This window comes from Chanos chanos, chromosome 1, assembly GCF_902362185.1.
Source record: "Chanos chanos chromosome 1, fChaCha1.1, whole genome shotgun sequence".
NCBI classification, from domain to species: Eukaryota; Metazoa; Chordata; class Actinopteri; order Gonorynchiformes; family Chanidae; genus Chanos; species Chanos chanos.
Genome location: NC_044495.1, coordinates 18,915,349 through 18,934,425, shown reverse-complemented (window position 1 = coordinate 18,934,425; position 19,077 = coordinate 18,915,349). Strand labels below are relative to the sequence as shown.

Sequence of the window (19,077 nt, the reverse complement as noted above, 5' to 3'; positions counted from 1 at the left end):
GATATTGTGATGGCGATATGAGATGCGATAAAACGAAGACGGGGCGGAACTTCTGTGTGGTTCTGGCTGCAAACACATACCTTGAAAATGAATAGATTGTATTTGCTGTATAATGACATCACAATAATTTCCAATTAACAATCATATTTATTTAACACTCGTCCTGTGCTGCTGCTACACTTGCATTCGTGTACTCGTTTGTTTGTTCGTAACTAATGCTCATTTGAGTAGGTTGTTGCTCGGCTGTTTGAAGTGAGTCCTTTCTCTCATTGCAGCTCTTGGCCTCTCTGCTTGTCCCATCAGATTACGTCACCGCGTACAGAAGTCTTGCGGTTAATGCTAGAGTGAAGGTAATCCTCTGCCCCATGTGCTTCCGTCAACTTTCCGGCTCCGGAGTCTCGACCGTTCTGATACCTTTGTGATGTATGTATCGTGAAATTTCGTGTAGCAATGGCGATTTTTTTTTTTTTTTAAAAAGCGATACATCGAGCAGCCCCAACTCTCACTTCAATCAGTTTAGATGCTAGTACAACGTACCTCACGGACCTAAAGGTTGTTCAATGAGTCGTTTCGAGAGTCATTTGTAGTGTACATGATGTGCAGTACAGTTACTGAGAGAGTTTGCCTCTAAGCTCGCTGGGACTCCCAGAAGTGTGAATACATCCAAAAGATGCCTCATAAAAAGAGCATTTGATCTTTGGAATATCCTGAACAAACAACAACGTGTATTGCTGTTTAATTATATTTCAGTAACCCTGAAATGTTCAGTGGAGTGGAATTGCTTAATGTTTTACTTTTAATTAACAAAACCCCTCATAGTAAGTAAGAGAAAGAGAATGTCATGTCAGACCATTAAAGCATTAAAGCAGAAGAAAGCTTCATTCGTCATTAACATAGAACGAAATGGGAGTTTTCCAGTACATTGTGTGCTCCCGAGGAAAGAATATCATATAACAGAAGCCAAAGCCAGTCTACACCCTGACTGTATGTCACTTTATGCATAACTGTTAACAGTTCATTTATAGACACTGTTTTGTATTAAACTGCATTTAATGGTGGACTTCTGGACATTTGTAATTTACGGACAAGCACAAAAAACAATAATCCAGGATTCAAGACTATCCATTTCCAGTCCAAGTCAATAATGTGTCAGGCCTCTTCTAAAGGGAGATAAAACTGCAGGTTATCTCATGGTTATTTTTGGAAATTGTCCAGATATTTCTCAAACTGTGAATGTTGGCTACACCCACCAGCCACAAAAGGCTCAGAGAGAATGAATGAAAGAAATTCCCTTTCGTCACCTTGGACACTCCAGGTTGGGGTACATTTTTGTCACATCACTTTCTCAGACACACCAGGAAGTGTTTATTTGCTTGAGATATCTGGTGTCATTTTCCCTGTCACAGACTGGGTGGCGCACATGGTTGAGAACTGCCTTTTGTCACAGGTCTATTGTCAGGCGTTCTACATCACTTCCTCCATGATGCCATCCTCCATGATGCTGCAGGTTTTTGAATTGCATGATATAAATAAAATAGACCTGTTATTGTCATACATAAATGTCTGCTGTTTGGGTTAAGTAACTGCCAAAATAAAGAAAACAAAACAGAAAATTCCTTAAGTGTGTGTTGTGCCACTATTAGCCAACAGGGCAGCCTTAATACACTTTGGCATAGATGCTATAGGTGTCTGAGACACTGAAATAAGTGTCAGACAAATACAGCAAAATTCTTCCTTCAGAAATCCATCACTTGCTGTTATGTTGATGGTGGTGGGAAAAAAAAATTTCACTCATCACACTAATATCTGCCATAAGCATTCAACCGGGTTGAGATAAGGTGACTACTATGCCCGTGGCATATGGTTTAAATAATATTTTTGTTCATCAAAGCATTCAGGGACCACTCATGCTTTCGGGTTATCTGAGGTCATCTGAGTGATCACATTCATTGTAGAATGATGGTTAACTCAAAATAACTTAGCATTTGTAAATATTTACCTTGTCCCTCACAAAAGGAGTTTTATGGTCCTTCATAATATCAGAACGAACAACCAACACCAGAACAGAAGTTCCAAGATCTCTCACAGTTGGAAACAAGCACTTGGGCCTGTTGGTTTCTTTTGCCATGTGCCATACAAGCAGTTGTCTGCTGGTTATGAACAGGATGAAGGATGACTCATCTGACTATATGACTTTTTCCACTGCCTGTGGTCTTTGAACCACTTTACTGGCAAAGATGCATTTTGTGTGTTATATAGGTTAATACATGGCAATCCAGCCATGTCATCTCTTTCTGTGAAGTTATCAATAGACTACTCTTTTTTTAAACTGACTGCTCACATTCATTATTGATCATTCTAGGCAATGGATTCAGTGTGCTTGCCTGCATTCCCCACATCACCTTAGCCAGTTTTTTTTCTTTTTTGGTGCAACAGCAGTGGTCTTCATCTCTGACGCTCCTGTTAAATGTACCCAATAATCACAAGCCTTATAGTGTCACAGAAAAATCCTTCCATGACAGCCAAAATGATGGACAACTGGGACTGCCCAGCGTTTCTATACACGACTCTACCAATAATGGGGTGGTCCTGCTTAATTAACGCAGAGACAGTACCTTTGTGGAAGTTCTCTGCACTTGGTGTATCATTTACTTAAGTGTTTCCTATATTTTGACACTTAACTGCAGTTACTAACACCACAAGAAATTTAAGTCATTCAGTCATGAGTTTAGAAGACTCACTGTCTCATAGCTTTATATGTTATTCAGTGTTTATTTAATTTAGGTAAACCTCATTTTAACATCACTGCCAGCCACAGTATTGGTTAAGCAAAAACAAAACTTTAAATGAAGGAAATTCATTGCAAAACATTTACTGAACATGCATGTGCATTTTTCCCACAATGACGCCATTCAGTTCATTAACAAGACATCATCATGCAAACAATGCCTCGCTTGACAGTCTAACTTTACATCTCATAATTATTACTTCATTATGCCACACTTTGCATGCAACATCAGTTGGAACCCTTACATAAAAACCTTTAGCATTTACTTTCCTATGATTTGGCTTAGAATGGCTCATCTTCAGACACACACACCCAACAAGTATAGCTGCCATGTATCACCACATAATCCCAGAAAATAAATAGGCATAATAAATATAATCAGGCCAATAAATAACTAATTGAAAAATAAATAAATAATAATAAGGTAATAAATAATCAGTTGCATAACAAATGGGAAAAATGACAGGTGTACATTTTTTTTAAAAAAAATGCTCGATCTACTCCTGCAGATCTGGACCGCTGTCATCTAGGAGGAGTTGCAAGACTCGTAGAGGTAGTGGAAGAGAATGTCAATTTCCCCTATAGCCTTGTTCTCAGCCGTCTGCACACTCTGAGAGAAATAGACAGTACATTTTTTTTTAATTTTGCCACACTTTGACCATACATAAAGGATAGCTGCAATAAAACGATAATGACAATTACTACTCATTTCATTAATGAAAAATATAGTTGATGGGCTACCGAATAAATCTCTTTGATCATCGTGTAGTTCCTCTTGAATTTTTTTGTGATCTCGTGATCATGAAAGGTTGGCTTATTCTGCAAAAATCAAAATTTTACATTAACTTCGAGAGAGACGGGCACAGTGAGAAGGAGTCCGTGATGGACGTATAACACACACACACACACACACATATATATATATATATATATACACACACACACACACACACACACATATATATATATATATACACACACACACACACACGCACATATATATATATAGATAGATAGATAGATAGATAGATAGATAGATAGATAGATAGATAGATAGATAGATTAAAAAGCAACATTTTACGACAAAGTAAGGTATATTCATAAAAGTAAATACATACACAATGTGGCTCTAAATCTCTTGCAACCCTCTTCAAGTCTGGCTTTACTCGATCGATCCGTGGGTACACTTGAGTGGTATGCAATATGTGATCAAGATAATAATCAAGGATTTTGGCGTTGATGCAGCAGACGTTCCATTCCTGAAAGGGAGATACAAAGTTATTATAGTACGAACGAATAGGTTTTTCTTTGTGTAGTTCCTGTATATTTTCCTATGTGGTGTGTATATGACATAACACTGTCATTACTCACTTTGAGTTCATCATTTGGAATAACTGGAATCAGACGCGTCTCGTGGTCCTTGTCTCGGCTCTGTGCCTTTTCAGATGAATTAATAAATGTATTACCACCAGTCAGTATATTGCATGAACTGATAAAGAAATGGCATCAAATATCATTTTAAATTAACTTACATTTTCAGCCATCACCATGAGGTTATTCCAAGTATCGGCGTTGTCTAGAGGACGCGGACGAACACGGCCAGAAAGTTCCGATGCAGCAGGTGCAGCATGTCCTCCCAAAATGTAGCACATCACCGCTAATACAACAATGGACTTCATGGTGCAAACGCGTGTATATCCTCAGTAAGGTCTGTCTGTTTAGATTCCCTGAAATAAGCGGCAGAATTACTTTTATTATCCCCAATTCGAGCTAAGCACGTTTTGTCAAAAAAGACAAGCACAGTTGTTCTTACCTGTGGATTGCATGTTGATCATGCAACAGAGAAAGTATTTATATTCTGCAGGTGGCCCAGATCTTATTTCTGCGTCATTTGTGGTATCCTTGTCTTTGAAGTCAATATGGGCGTAATCCCCCAACCCTGTTACTTGAACAGGTTAACTGTCATAAATTTATTGCTTCAGATGGAATCAACTGATGTTAGGGAAATTTTAATTGTTTAGCCTGCGAAATGTGACGTCATGCATCCAAAAAAAATAGTAGTGGGCTCTAAGGGTGCGTTATTTGGCGATCCTTTGCTTTTCTTTCTTTCTTCTTTTGTCTTATTTTCCCCCACTTTTGTGATTATTTGATTTTTCTACTTTGGCTCACCCTTCTGATACCTCTGTGAATTCAGCATGACGATATTTAAAATAAGAGGTGGAGGATCCTTGGGTTATGATTATATTGCTGTTATCAACGCACATTAATGTGTTTACAATTACCAGCGAAAGGAACGACAGGCAGCACCGTCAGCACATATTGTTGCCAGTAGACACCTATATGATCCTGTCACTCAATGTGAGGTCACTGATAAGTGCATTGTCAATAAATGGTAGTCTCATTGGCATCCGGTGTGTATGAAAACTAATCACTGAGTGCTGCCAGTCTGCAGAAGTTACCTTTAACGCCTCCAAACAATGCAGCATTGCATCACCTTGCAGTGGCCATGTTTCTGCCATTGCAACAATTTAATAAAATGTACAATTAATAGTGATAATTTACAGGCTAAATGACCATAGCTCTAGACTTAGCACGAACCACTGTTCAACATTTCATATAAAAGTCTATTCTAATATTCACAGCTCTAGCTCTTAGTTCCAAAAATGTAATTGACAACTGATGGTAGTTTAAAGTTATAAAAATAGAAGCTGCGAATAAGTAAATGTAAAACTCTACAATCGCACACACACAGCGAGCAGTGAATTTGTCTTCTGCAATTAACCCATCCAACACACCGGTAGTGAACACACACACCAGACCAAGGACCAGTGGGTAGCATTGCTTGCACCCGGGGGGCCTTGGGGTTAAGTGTCTTGCCCAAGGTCACACAGCTGTGGATGTTGGTCCTGGTAGTTGAACCAGCAACCCTTCAGTCACGAGCCCGGTTCTCCAATCTCGAGACCACGGCTGCCCAACTGTCAGATCAATGCTAACAACCTAACACTTTCCTTTAAATGTAGAACATATGTTTTAAATTAATTTTCACTTCAAACTTTTCCAGGTCAGTGCTTTTTGCAATCTCAAACTTCTGAATGATTTAGACGAAAGCCTGAGACGATAGAGATGAAGCTAATGCTTTGGAGTTAAAGTTTCAGATTCTGATTAACCAAAAATCCTATTTGGGCATTTATAATACAGAGGAGTGGTAATTCTATTTCTGAACAATCACTTGGGCTTGTCTTGACAATAGAATTAGATGAATGTATCTAGCCTTAGTATACTATTATCCAGACAGGCTTCAAGCTGTAATAAACCTGTCACTGTGCAACTTCTCTGAAATCAAGTTGGGCAATTGTGCTTCTTTTATTCTAGCCACAGTTGGTGTGAATACATAAAAACAAACAAACAAAAAAACCCCTCACCAACCTTCACATTTTATTGTAAAAGAATTGCATGTATTTTTTTCTTTACATGTTGCTACCATCAACTATCTTGAGACAAAATATGCAAAATCATTCCTGTATTTATATCTGCAACTGTCTAAACTAGGATTTAGTCATATCGAATCCTAAGTGATTAAAAGTAAATTAGACACACTATATTCTATTGTTCAATTAAAACTGCTTGGAATTTACACTGACTCAAACTAATCATGTGAAAACACAAAATTACACAGGAAGACATTTCGGAAGCAAAACATCCTCAATCATCTGACCATCGCCAGTCACAACAAAAAGGAATAATAGTTCTTGACAAACAGTTAATATTGTTTTATTACTGGGTTTATGATTCCTGAAAAAGGAGTTGAATATGTTTCCTAGTTTGCTTTATCGAGTTCTCTAGTCATTAAACTGATAAACAATGATGTAAGTTTTGTCTTTCAGAAGAAATGTGTGCGCCAATTAAAACATTAACTCTTTCCCCAGAAGTCTTCTTTCCGCCTCTGAGCACGGTTCAAAACTTCTGAGGCCAAGGAGCAGGAGGCTGCTGATCTGGAGGAGATCTGAGACATCCTGTCATCTGAGGTCAGAGGTAAAAGAAATTGCTGTTGAAGGAACTGAGTTCAAACTGGTTTATGACTGGGTATTACATTAATGAAAATTGAAGTAAATGTTGTGTTTACCAGTTTGGTTTGCAAATATTCACACCATCTTCCTGAAGACTCCGATTAGAAAAGGAGAACAGCTTAATACTGACTTCAGTGGGACTTAGCTAATTGTTAATATAGATACTTTTACAAATATTTCCTGGTGACCAAAGTATAATGTGTCAGTGAGTCTGCTGTTTCTATAGTACATGAGTCATCACAAAGAGTAGATTGTTATATGACACTTTCTACACTTGGCTACCTTTAACATCCAGTTAACCTAGTAAGTGTGTTTGTTTACCATCATCAGACACCGCTGAATCACTGGAGGGAAACAAAAAAAGCTCAGGCCGATGATGTCCTAAGTTCCCTTCAAAACAGATAAAAAGCATGTTAGAACTGAAATCATACAATAATCAATTTCTGTGGGGCTGCTCACATAAATGGTCCAACATGTTCCAAAACGTTCGGTCATCAAAAGAAACATTGTCAACCATCTGTCAGTCATGGGAAGGTGTTATTTTGTGATGCCAGTTTATTAGGATATTAAATGACATTAAAAAATCTGAGACAATGGCGTAGGCCAAGGTGACCACTAGATAGCTCTGTGCAGAGTATTTATTTTCAGTAGGTATGACACAGCAGAGGCAAACAGCTCCCTCTTGAAGACTTGGACACAACCAGGAAAATATGAATGGGAAAAGCCGGATAGGGAATTTCCATGTGACTAGATGTCAAACCTGCCTGATGAACTCAACCAGGTAGAGCAGAGTCAACACTTGACGTTAGTGGAAATAAAAACCATAAAGAGGTTGGAAGACTGACCTAGATACTATGATCTGTTCTCCCCCATCTGCGGTAATTTTACCTCCCTCTCCTCACCTCACAGTGACAGTAAATGACTCTTGCGATCACGTTTCCAAGGCAGTTCTGCTTGTCTGGCATCTGAACAGACAAAATCTGCAATTTTTCTTCTGCCCTCTCCCCATGTCGTACGTATAAAAAATTTAGAGCAAGACCCAGTGATAGTCACATTGATGAGACTGCTCCCAGTAGTGCTTAGGTAAGGTAAATGCCTAATGACACGTTTATGAGTTTGATGAAGAAATCAAAAGAACGCCACGCAATGTAAAAAAAAAAAAAAAAGAAAAAAGAAAAAGGTATCATTTTCTTCAAAAGATCAAAATGCAGCCTACTGCATTTGTGTTTCTGAGTGGGTAGAAACTGAACATGAACTTCATTTAAAGTTATTGAAACTTTTGAACTCTGTGGACACAAAGGTTGCCGAAGCTTAACATCCTAAGTTGACTGATGTGTGAATCCACTTGAATTGTTCATTTACTGTGCGTATGGCAGTACTGCAAAGCAACTTGCCCAGTCAAGAGCACCGTCCACTTTTGCCTGCAAGTATATCAGTGTCTGGCTGACAGTGTGTTCAGAAAATGAAGCGTAATTGGCATTTGACACCCACAACATAGAGAGCACCCACAACATAGAGAGCACATCTGTACAGCAGAACCCTGCCTTAATCAAATGTACTCTTACATGGAATGTTTTCTAAAAAAAAACATCAGGTTTGGTAATATAGAATTTACCCATAGTGGCAATTCCTCTGTTCTTCCTCACAAAATGGGGAACTCTTTTTGAGCATCAAAAATAAACTGTTTGTACAGCCACTTTTTGCAAATGGCAGATACATGTTAAATAAAAAAAACAACAACTTTGAAATAATATTTCAGATTTAGCTGAAGGTGAAAAAAAAGTCAATACAATATTTAACTGAACTTTTTAAGACTTTTTAACAAATTAATTCCACCCAACTTACTGCCATATTTAAGTATGAACAACTTTCCTGAAGTTATTTTAGTTCTTAAGTCTGAGAGGAGAATATTTATTTTGTGACAGTGCATACCATTGTGCTGGAATTCAGGATTCCTCATTGTGCCTTGGATTCTGTTGGCAGGGGGGAGGATGGTAGTCAGTGACTGAACACCAGTATTACGTTTGTTAGATAACTTAACTGGCTGTTCACCAGTAGAGCAGTTAATGTGTTCCCCATGCCAAGAATCCTCTCGCAAGGGCAGTGGGTCAACTGTTGCCACGCCTGCAGCAGGGGAAGAGCTGGGTAAACTCCCTGTATCAGTCTATCAAACACAACAGAGGGAGTGGAGACAATTGTAAAGTGTAGATATAAAACAGCATATCTGTTGAAGTAACTGATTAATATTTTGTTGAAGTGATGGGAAATACCTTGCTGGCAGCCAACACGGAGGAGCTATGCAGATGCTTATAGGGTGAATGGGGCTTGCCCAGCGGTGGCTCACTCCTTCTTACTACCTTGTTGGAGTTCTTCGGTCTTGGAGGAGAAACCAAGAGAGCACCCCCTAGTACAGAGGAAGACGAATAAAAAACCTTCTGTAGAGACTTAATAAAATACATGCCGAAATGGAAACAACTACCATGATATGAACTCGGTGTCTTGGCACAAAAATGATCTGGAAAACGGGTTGACTTGTCTCTCCTTCCCACTTGTAAACCTTTGTTTCATAGTGAAACTAAAAGCATTTGTAGTGGAAAGTTCTGCAAGTTCAGTGCCAGTATGCATTATTTGGTTACCAGTGGCTGGGGTGGTACGGTCATGATGGGTCCTCTGCATGGCTGCCAATGTTTTCAGTTCAGGGGTGGGTAGTCTTCCCCCTTCCTTATAACTCTCTAACCTCATTACAGGTGACATGGGCTGGCCCACTGTGACCCTGACCCTGAAACAAAGCAGTATTTATCTGTTTCAGGAAGGATAAAGCATGTTGTCTTACACGGAAAAGCCAGACTTCTGCAATATTTGTTCTTTGTCCACACGGATGTGAACATGATGAAATTGTTTGGAGAGATTACGACTGAAGCACTGAACACTAAAAACATCCAGGTCTTTCCTCCTGCCATCATCCTCAGAAATAGCTGACCAGTATCATCTGCTATGCCATAGCTACTACTGGTTCTGCAGACAGCTATTACACCCTGCTTCACATCTATAAATACTGTGTTGTATAAATACTCATACGTCACAATTTCATTCCCATAAGTGATGCACATTGCTGTTGTATGCACTACCACACACAATTTATCTATATTGTTTGTCTTGTATATAATCTGTGTATTGCTTGTATACTGTGTATTGTCTGTAAATAATATGTACATTGTCTGTATATTGTCTGTATTGCTAAACAGACTCCAATACCCGGGAAACAAATTCCTTGTGTGTGTTAACATACCTGGCCAATAAATCTCATTCTGATTCTGATAAGAGGGTTAGTTCTAGGGAACGTGCCATCTCTAGGGAGAATGAGGGGAAATGATCCAGTACTTACTCCTCCCTTTTGTGTCTGAAATTTCCTTTTTTGCCTCCATGTTCCTCTTCCTCCTTGACTCTTTTTTCTGTTGTCTCCTTTCTCTCCTCAACCTGTGGCTCCTCCAGTGGCTGCTCTGCTTCAGTCTCGCTGGCCTCTCTGGGCCCTACCTCCTCCCCCCATGCCAACTTTCTCTGCACAGGAATGGTGGGGCCTTCAGGAAGACTTGCCTCTTCAATAGAACTCCTCCTACTCGTTCCTTGGGAAGCAAAGGCTCCAGGACTGGAGCTCCCCCTCACACTCTCCACCCTATGAGATGCACAGAATGCAAAGAGCATGCAACTTAAAGGACCACAACCTGATCTGTAAAATTTCACTATGGTAAATTCAATAAATGCAAAAAAATTGCATAGACCTAGGTCTCAAAAAGAAAAAGTTCTCTTTAAGACCATGACAAATAAAAAGGAAACAATGGTTGATAAGAGGTTTGAAAGAAAAACATGTATGCTTGCTATGTACAGCAGATTTTGACCTTAGATCTTGTAGTAAATTTTAACCCTAAGTGCTAATGTGTTAAACATCAACAGGTGGTGCCTTTCAGTGAAAGCCTTGTGAGGGTAGGTCTGTGCACAGACCACAATTCCAGGCAGCTGTCTATCTGTTCACCTGGCCAGATCCAGGGCCTCAATCACTGGGCTGCTGGCCGAACTCCTGTTGCCCTCTGTCAGTGTTGAGGTAGAGGAGGCACTGGACGGTTCCCAAAGACAATTCTGCTCGGACAGGATCTGGTTAAGGTGCAGGCGGGAGAAATGTGTTCCCCACGCCCTTTTCTTGTAGGCTTCTGCCTTCTCTCGCAACTCCTTCACCTAATGACAAAAGAAATAGGTACACTTATAAACCTTCACTGCTGTGCATATTCTAACGTTATAAAATTTCACTGTAACAATTCATAAAAATGTACAGCAGTATTGAGTTCCTAGCAGTAGCAGATTCAGACGAAACCCCCAAGACAAGCTGCTGGCCACGCAGAACTGCTGAAGTTGAGATTGTGGAGGACAGTGTAGGTTATGTTTGTAAGTGCTAACTCAGAAACAAAGCCTCCGCTCCTCAGAGAGTCTTTACTGCAGCTCTCGGTAGGGATGAAGCAAAGCATAGAGGTCATTCTTAGTATCTAAGCATGTATTAAAATAAAATGCTGTAGATTCCTATTGGGCCAATATTGGCTTTTAGTCTATCACTGACGCAGAGGATTATTCTCTAAGAAACAGAATAGTGAGTATCAATTGACAAACTCTCTCCTTTACCCCTGTAAGCCATGAAAACCAAACAGCATGGGGCTTCTGAAATGGAAAGCCATACTCAGATTCTTTAGCCCACAAATGTGAGCCGTTTACTTTAGCACAAAGCATCAGATAACAAATCAGGTGCTTCTCTATTTTATGTATGGTTAATAACCAGCAAAAACTACAATTTAAATCCTCCACAAGTTCAGTGTGAAATCTAATTCCATTCTGAACAGGAGCCAACTGCTTAGTAAACTTTCTACACTAAAATAAATCTCCATTCAACAATTTTAGTTATTGTCCTGGATCACTACAAAACTGACATCTCTCAAATTATTGTCCATCTTTGATAATTCACACACTGCTAAACAAAGACCTAGAATGTACATGTTTCCTTTTTATTTCCATAGATAAGACAGATGAGGATGCAAAAATCAACCAACAACTATATGATCACTATAATCAAAGCTGGAGCTCCATGTCAAGATTGCTGCTCACATTAAGCATGTAACTGCTGACTCAAGTGGTGCTAAAGCTTTCACTGCTATTTTAACCACAGCTATTCAGGATGATTTCCACACGTGTGCACCAAATTCAGAGTAAAATGCTTATCAAGATAAGTCTTGATGTCCCCATGAGCACACATACACACACACACGTGTACTTGCTCAGACACACGCGCACACACGCACACACACACACACACACACACTGCTTTGTATGTCTTTTATATAATCAAGAAAATGATCTTAGCTGACACTAACAAAATGTGAAAAAAAGGTATACCAGATAGGCCAGTTACCTCATAATACCACTCGTGACCATGGTCACTGTCACAAGCCTGCAAGAACATATCACAGATTGAAGATGTGTCAGAACACCATGTCCATTACCCTCTTAAATGTGAATTAATTTACCATTAGCATTCAAACCTCTCTAAAGATCTTTTACTATAGTCATTTAACACTGAACAGCACTCATAAATGAATAGCTTGCATTCTCAAACAGTGCTACTAAGTGTCATGAATTCAATGCATTGCACGATCATTTCTTCCCTTGTCAATATACAGAAAATCTAGTTGTGAGGGAGAGTTTATTCATAGACAACTAAAGCAGCCTACAGCCTAACCTAATATGTTTACAAGATTTTCGGGACTAACATCTCTAATGTTGTCTTTAAGCTTGTTAATTAGGCATGTAACTGACATTTTGTTGAAAATGAAATATCATTAGTATAAATTTATATATCTTTAAACATGAACATACATCATTAAACATGAACACAACTTATTTTTGGAAATAAATATCAAAACAAATAACAATTAAGTTTTAAGCATTTCAATTATTTATTGATACATGCAAATATTTCTATATGAACAATTGTTCACTAAATAGTATGACTGACCATACACCATGGATTATCATTGATTTCTCATATTTTATCAAATACCAGCTTGCGTACAGTCAGTGTGTTTCCTCTCATCTGCTTTAGACACAAAGGATACTGAATGGTCACTTCATGACATCATAGCACTGGTAATGACTCTGGGAGCATTTTAATGTCTTATGCATAGTTACAGCTCACATTAAGTTCGTAACTGTGACCTACTTGCCCAGAAAAACAGTTGGATAGGATGTCTACATGTGTCTAGACAGTGTGAGTGCAGTAAGTAAGCCAGAGCATATCCAGTGCACTTATGTGCAGTGGCTGTGATTTAACACATTGACAGTTTTTGATAGGTTATGCCATTACTACAACTTTTGCGTGAGACTTGACTAGTTGCAGATACAAGATTTTGTTGAGAAGTCTCATCTCACTTAGGAGACACAATTTGGTTGGTGTTGGTTATGCTGATTTCTCTGTGCAGGCCACAGTCATAATAACACAAAATGTGTTGTGTGAAATATACACATGAATGATTGTAGCATACTAACATAAATGTTGATGTGTCAGTGTGTTTGTTGGGCCTTAAACCCTAAGAAATGTCTTAGGACTCTGTTCTCACCGGAGTTTCCCACTGATTATATTCAGACATTATGAGGAGCTATTATCCATGAGTTGTTAATTAATGAAGAGGCATTAGCTACTACCACACCAACAGAATTTAAGCTTAAAAATTACGTCGAAGGCAAATGGTATTCATCATGTTGAAATTATGCAGAAATTTCTGTGAAGAGATTTCACCATAACTCCTGACCAACATAATACAATACAGCTATCACCAGGTTTATTTCATCTTCACCATTAGCATGTCATTCACCATGGTACTAAAGCAGTTGATTTGTTCCCTACCTCCTCCCCTACAGTCCTGGTCTTGACCCATACACCGTCTCTGTAGTGGTACGTAAGTGGGGACTGGAAGTTTGAGTTATACTCAGTCTTCGCTCCCCTGAGATGTGAGACAAGAGACAAAAGAACAAAAACATTGGAAAACGCCCTTAAGCGAAGGGAAAAGAGCAAACAGTACAGTGGGAATGTTTACATAAAACACGTATGAAGTATGGAGAAGTTGCAAAGACAACAGAAAATGTAAACTTCTCTTTTCTTGTCTTTTAAGCGTCTTGGTTCATGTTGAAAATGCTATATGAAGCAGCAATATGTGGGCTGAGTTCCACATATTTGTTTTACTGTAATATGGGCATGCATATGTGTAGCGTCATAAGCAGAAACTGTCAAATACAAGTGTTGATATATGTGTGGCTACAGAGCTGGAGTTACAAATACAGAACATCAGAGATGCAAATGCATACAGTGGCAGTATTCACCTGTGGCCTACTGTAGGTGCACTGTTTCGCTGGGCACTCTGTGACCTTACTTCTGTCTGTAGTTTCTCCTGCTGAAACCCTGGCAGTTCCTCTTTAGAGCCTGACTTTCTGCTGAGGTGTTGTTCCTTCCTCTTCTTCCTTTTATTCTCCCAAGCAAAAGATTTAAAGAAAAAGTAATTAGCTGAAAAAACCCAAGGTTTCCCCACATACAAATGTAAGTCTTTATACTATATATGAACTTCTTCTACACGTTCAAATGTTGAGGGAATTTTTTTGACATGTTGTCCATAAGACATGTTTAACCAGTCTTTCACAGGGTGTATGACCAAGGTTATGAAATGTACATCCTATACTTCCTTAACATTAATACGTGCAGGTCTGTGTAGCTTGTTAATTCCTATATGTAAATAAGTTCCATATTTCAGTGTTACCTGTGAGGCACTAAGAGGGGAAACATTCTCCTTGTGGAAGAGTGGAACTTCCATTTGTTCTACATCCCGACGTAGCCGAGGTGGACGAGGAGGGGGTGAGCCCTTAAAGTTTCTTGTGTATTCGCTCTCTGCTACGACTGGGTTAGACTTGAAAGGTGGGATAGATCGGCTGCTAGTGTTCAGCATCTAGGGCATACAGACAACAGTTCCACATGACAGTAACTAAATAAGCATAACTCTAACCATTCTTGTCTCAGAGATAAGACCAAAATCATTGAGATAAGATAAGATAAGATAAGATAAGATAAGATAAGATAAGATAGAACTTTATTCTTGAATTAGACCAAAGTAATCTTTTTTTTTTAAATAATCATTCAGTTGGGGAGTAGTTGTTTACAATTATTTTTTACAATTATTATTTGTCTGAATAGGAGACACTACGAGGGTTTGTCTGAATCTTTGCACTCACACCACATTTTCCAAAAACAGACACCATCATAATTCAGTCATCCTGACTCACAGTAACTGAAGAAGCTCAGACTATATAACTCTGCTACCATCTACTGGAGAAAAAGTTAATGAAATGAAAGTTCAGCAGTCAAAAGTGGTTCTTTATAGTCCTCCCAATAACACAGCTATGATGTTTCATACCCAACAAACTTAGAGCTAATGAGTCAAAGCCACTGGCTTTTAGTTTTAAAATCATCTGAACTATAACATAAATGTGCAATGAGTTAGGCTTCCACTCATGGAATACAATCTCGTTTGACATGAATTATTGCAGAAATGTTGAGAAACATTCTTCTAATATATTGAAATACCTGGTGCGCTGCTAAAAGGGGTGATGCAGCCACAGGGGATTTCCATTTGAACTGTCTCTGGTATTCGGAGCTCTCATACCCATTTTTCTGTCGATTTGACCGAAGTCCTGCTTTCCTTCTCAGAGCATGGTCTACCTAACAGAAAGAGTAAATAAATACTGAGTTCATTAGTTCTTTGTTTAAATTTTAAAACAACCAATACAAAGTCCATTTGGACTGAAACCTGATTTCAAACCATAGAAATGTTTCATTTGTTTCCGTAGGATTCCCACATCTGTGTGCTGAGGGAGTGAAGGTGTCATTACTGTTAGATCAAAAAGCTGAATTAGCATACAGCTCAGTGTCACTTATGAAGGTAGTGATTCACACACATTCCTCCCTAATTATGCCTTATGCTAGAAAACAGGCATAAATTAAGATGAGGTCTCTCTATATAAGAGCATTGACAACCTCAAGAAAATGCAGTATAGCTACATGCAGTATTAGTTACAAATATATTTTTTACTAATAGTGCAGGAAGGATCTGCAGAGCAATTGATACAACACAGACCAAGAGAAGAGAGTTCTGCCAAACAACAAACATTGATAGCAAGAGACACAGTCCCATATGCTCAATAGCAGGGGTGGGCAAATCCGGTCCTGGAGGGCCATGGTCCTGCTGTTTTTCTTGTCAGCTAACTAAATACAATCTGTGATTGGCTAAAGAGAGTGCACACCTGTCTGCAAGGTGAAAATCAACAGGTAACTAAGAGGTGAAAACAAAAACCCGACAGGTCACTGGCCCTCCAGGACCGGATTTGCCCACCCCTGCTCTATAGGAAAAACACTCATCCACTTGCTGCTGCATCAACTGACTATCTGATTAACATATGGTATTGCCATCAAGTATTTGGGGACTGGGTCTCCTGCCTCAAAAGAACCGTCATGGTGTGTTACTGTGTGTACGTGTGTGCATAACACACTTACTCCAGTTAATCTAGGGTCCTGCCTCTGCGTGTCACCTGAGGAGGGCTGGGTAGCTGGAACCTCTTCCCTTGACTGGGGTGATGCTGAGGAGGTTCCAATAGGTTTAGGGTTCCTTGGGGCAAGGGGGACCTCTGCTTCCTCTGGACTGTTGGTTACTGCCACAGGGGTTACAGCCAGGGGACTGCCAGGTCTGACAGTGCCCTGTCCTTGCAGCAGCTCATCAGACACAGCCCACTGGAAAGAGCTTGATGTCTGCGGCTTGTAAAAAGGAACCTTTCTCCTGGACAGGAACTGAGGTTCCCGACTTATGCCTATCAACATGGGGCAACTGCGGGTTACCATTCTTCAAAGAAATAACAATACATATTTCTGTGCTGAACGGTAAAAAAACCTGAGGTAAATATTTTAAGGCAACCACTTATTTCGTTTTAAGTTCTACTAATTTTTTGGCATACTGTTCCATTCCTGCACAAATTAGGGTGATTACAAACTTCTGAAATTAATAGTGACAAAACTGTGCAAGAATCATACAGGACACGGTTTACCTAACTGGTCGGAGCGTAGTCCAGCCAATCGCATTTTACGATGTGAAGACTCGCTTGCAGGACGTGCACGCCGTATCTTGTATTTTTTCTTATACTCGCTGATTCCCTGCATATATGGAGAGGGACAACCTTATGCACAACGTTCTGACTAATCTTCCTATTTAGTAATGCATATGCATTTTAATGCATTTATTCATGCTGATGATGTCAGGTGAGGGAGTTATTCGGTGTGCTTATCGTGGCTGCCACACGACAGAGAGATAGATAATCGTATAAGAAATGCATGTAGGTCTAGCCATGTAAAAACGATCATGCGAACTATTAGATTAACTAAATCCCTTATCATCCTCATGCCAGTGTTGCTAATTTTGCCACGGGACTTTCGGTGTCCATTGGAGCACATTAACGAGCAAATCACAGCCCTGTTGTGTTCACAATACATACCAGGAAGTTCTCGAGCTCTCAGCGAATGCACCTTTCTTTAACCTCAAATGGCCTACAAATAAGACCATACTGGCTCAGTTAGCTCGCTGTTTTCCGGGTCGCTCTCAAAAAAGTGAATACTTGCCAATACTGAATATCCTGCATCCCGAATATGCTACCGCTATATGCAGTGTGAGCAAACTGTCTAACTTTAAACTAACCTTTCTGAGATATCTAGCCATCTATCCGTTTCCTGTACTTCAGTGTCTGCAAATTGAAACTGTATTGCTGGCGTGTTGATTCAAAACCCGTGACGTATGCAATACTTTAGTGTTGACTGCCATCAGTTGGAATGCCTACCTCCTTCGTAGCTAAGATCTGGACAACATACCTTAAATTGAACGGTCATTTCGCTCCGACGAGGAAGAATTTGCAAGCGTGTGGATATGTGTAAAAAAAATCTAACGAACTGAAGCTGAGATCAGTTTTAGTTGCCACCTGCGTTGCCTCGGTAAAGGTAGTAGCGTCCTTCGATACGCGCAGGCGCATCAATAACGTTTCTAAGCTTCTTGTTGCCCGGAAATTTCGCAGTTGGGTTTGCCTTGTATTCGTATCTGCAGTCGAGTATTGCCTCAGTTATTCTTATGGCATTGGCTCATGTATGCCACGGAGTACTAACAGTGACGATACTGGTTGCGTATGTACAAAAGTGGAATAAACGCAATACATGTTTTAATGAAAAGCTATAGAAAAAAGCAAAGCACAGCGTGTGTAATTAGGTGATTTTCTCCAGAAAATCCTCCACGACAGAGCTACTACAGTCTCGCACCTTGTTCACAGCTGTACCCATGGACCACAAAAGTAGAAACACGGTGGCCCTCTTGTGGATTTGCAGCGATATAACTGTATCAACATGTAATAAATTTCTAGCAATTCATAGTAGTATCCTGTGAAATTGGTTAAAGACATGCCTTCATTATCAAATTTAATTTTAATGTCCAGTGTGCTTTTTCAGGGGTCGAGAAGAATGGCAATGAGAGATCAGGTCAAGACAAATTTTGATGGCCATTAGGGGGAGCTGAAACCCAGGAAATAGCATATAATTGAATTAGGGTTAGGATCAGGGTTAGGGTTAGGTTAAATTGTGTGGTCACCGAGGTCAGTAAATCACAGAAATCGATCTTTGAAATTCCTTGTATCATCTTATTTAGGATGAATAATTCACGGCGTATTCCTCTAATATTTATCATTACTTTTTATTTTAACACTATTATTTCACTTTTTACCTGACAATACCATGTGACACTGCATGATGAAATTTGGAAAGCTGAAATATGTGCTACTCAGGCTGTTCCCATTTTTTACTGTTTAAGTGTTCAAGTAATCTGCAGACTTACACATTACTGAGTCACTATTTCTAAACCACCTACACAAGCAATGGGCAACCTGAACGTTTTCCTAATCTGATTTAAATTAGTGGCCTATAGCTCTTGACCTGGCCTAAAGCTCAGTCAATGACTTGAATTGATCACCAGTCTGCTAAGCTATAGTTGAATGGATTAGGTTTGAACTTAGCTTGGCTTTTTTCACTTTTTGCTCCCAACATCTGTTTTGGCTAACATT

At 39.4% G+C, this 19,077-nt stretch overlaps 1 protein-coding gene across 1 annotated transcript; it reads right to left on the bottom strand.

Moving 5' to 3' along the window:
- Positions 1-6,560: 6,560 nt before the first annotated feature.
- On the bottom strand, positions 6,561-17,863 carry mdm1 (Mdm1 nuclear protein). The gene is made up of 15 exons (XM_030778626.1): positions 17,846-17,863; positions 17,032-17,137; positions 16,487-16,797; positions 15,521-15,655; positions 14,709-14,885; positions 14,269-14,414; positions 13,796-13,892; positions 12,305-12,343; positions 10,886-11,085; positions 10,241-10,528; positions 9,492-9,634; positions 9,126-9,259; positions 8,788-9,019; positions 7,177-7,245; positions 6,561-6,808 (listed from the first exon to the last, which is right to left on the bottom strand). The coding sequence occupies exons 1-15, from the start codon at positions 17,861-17,863 to the stop codon at positions 6,699-6,701; spliced, it is 2,205 nt and encodes a 734-aa protein (XP_030634486.1). The 3' UTR covers positions 6,561-6,698.
- Between the last annotated feature and the right edge of the window lie 1,214 nt (positions 17,864-19,077).

Excerpts from the sequence above, each read along its gene's own strand:
- mdm1 (XM_030778626.1), bottom strand. Across the intron at positions 14,886-15,520 it reads CCCTTTTAGCAGCGCACCAG|ATGCTGAACACTAGCAGCCG; the intron begins GTATTTCAATAT and ends TGTATGCCCTAG. Across the intron at positions 6,809-7,176 it reads TTCAGCGGTGTCTGATGATG|ATGACAGGATGTCTCAGATC; the intron begins GTAAACAAACAC and ends CTCTGACCTCAG.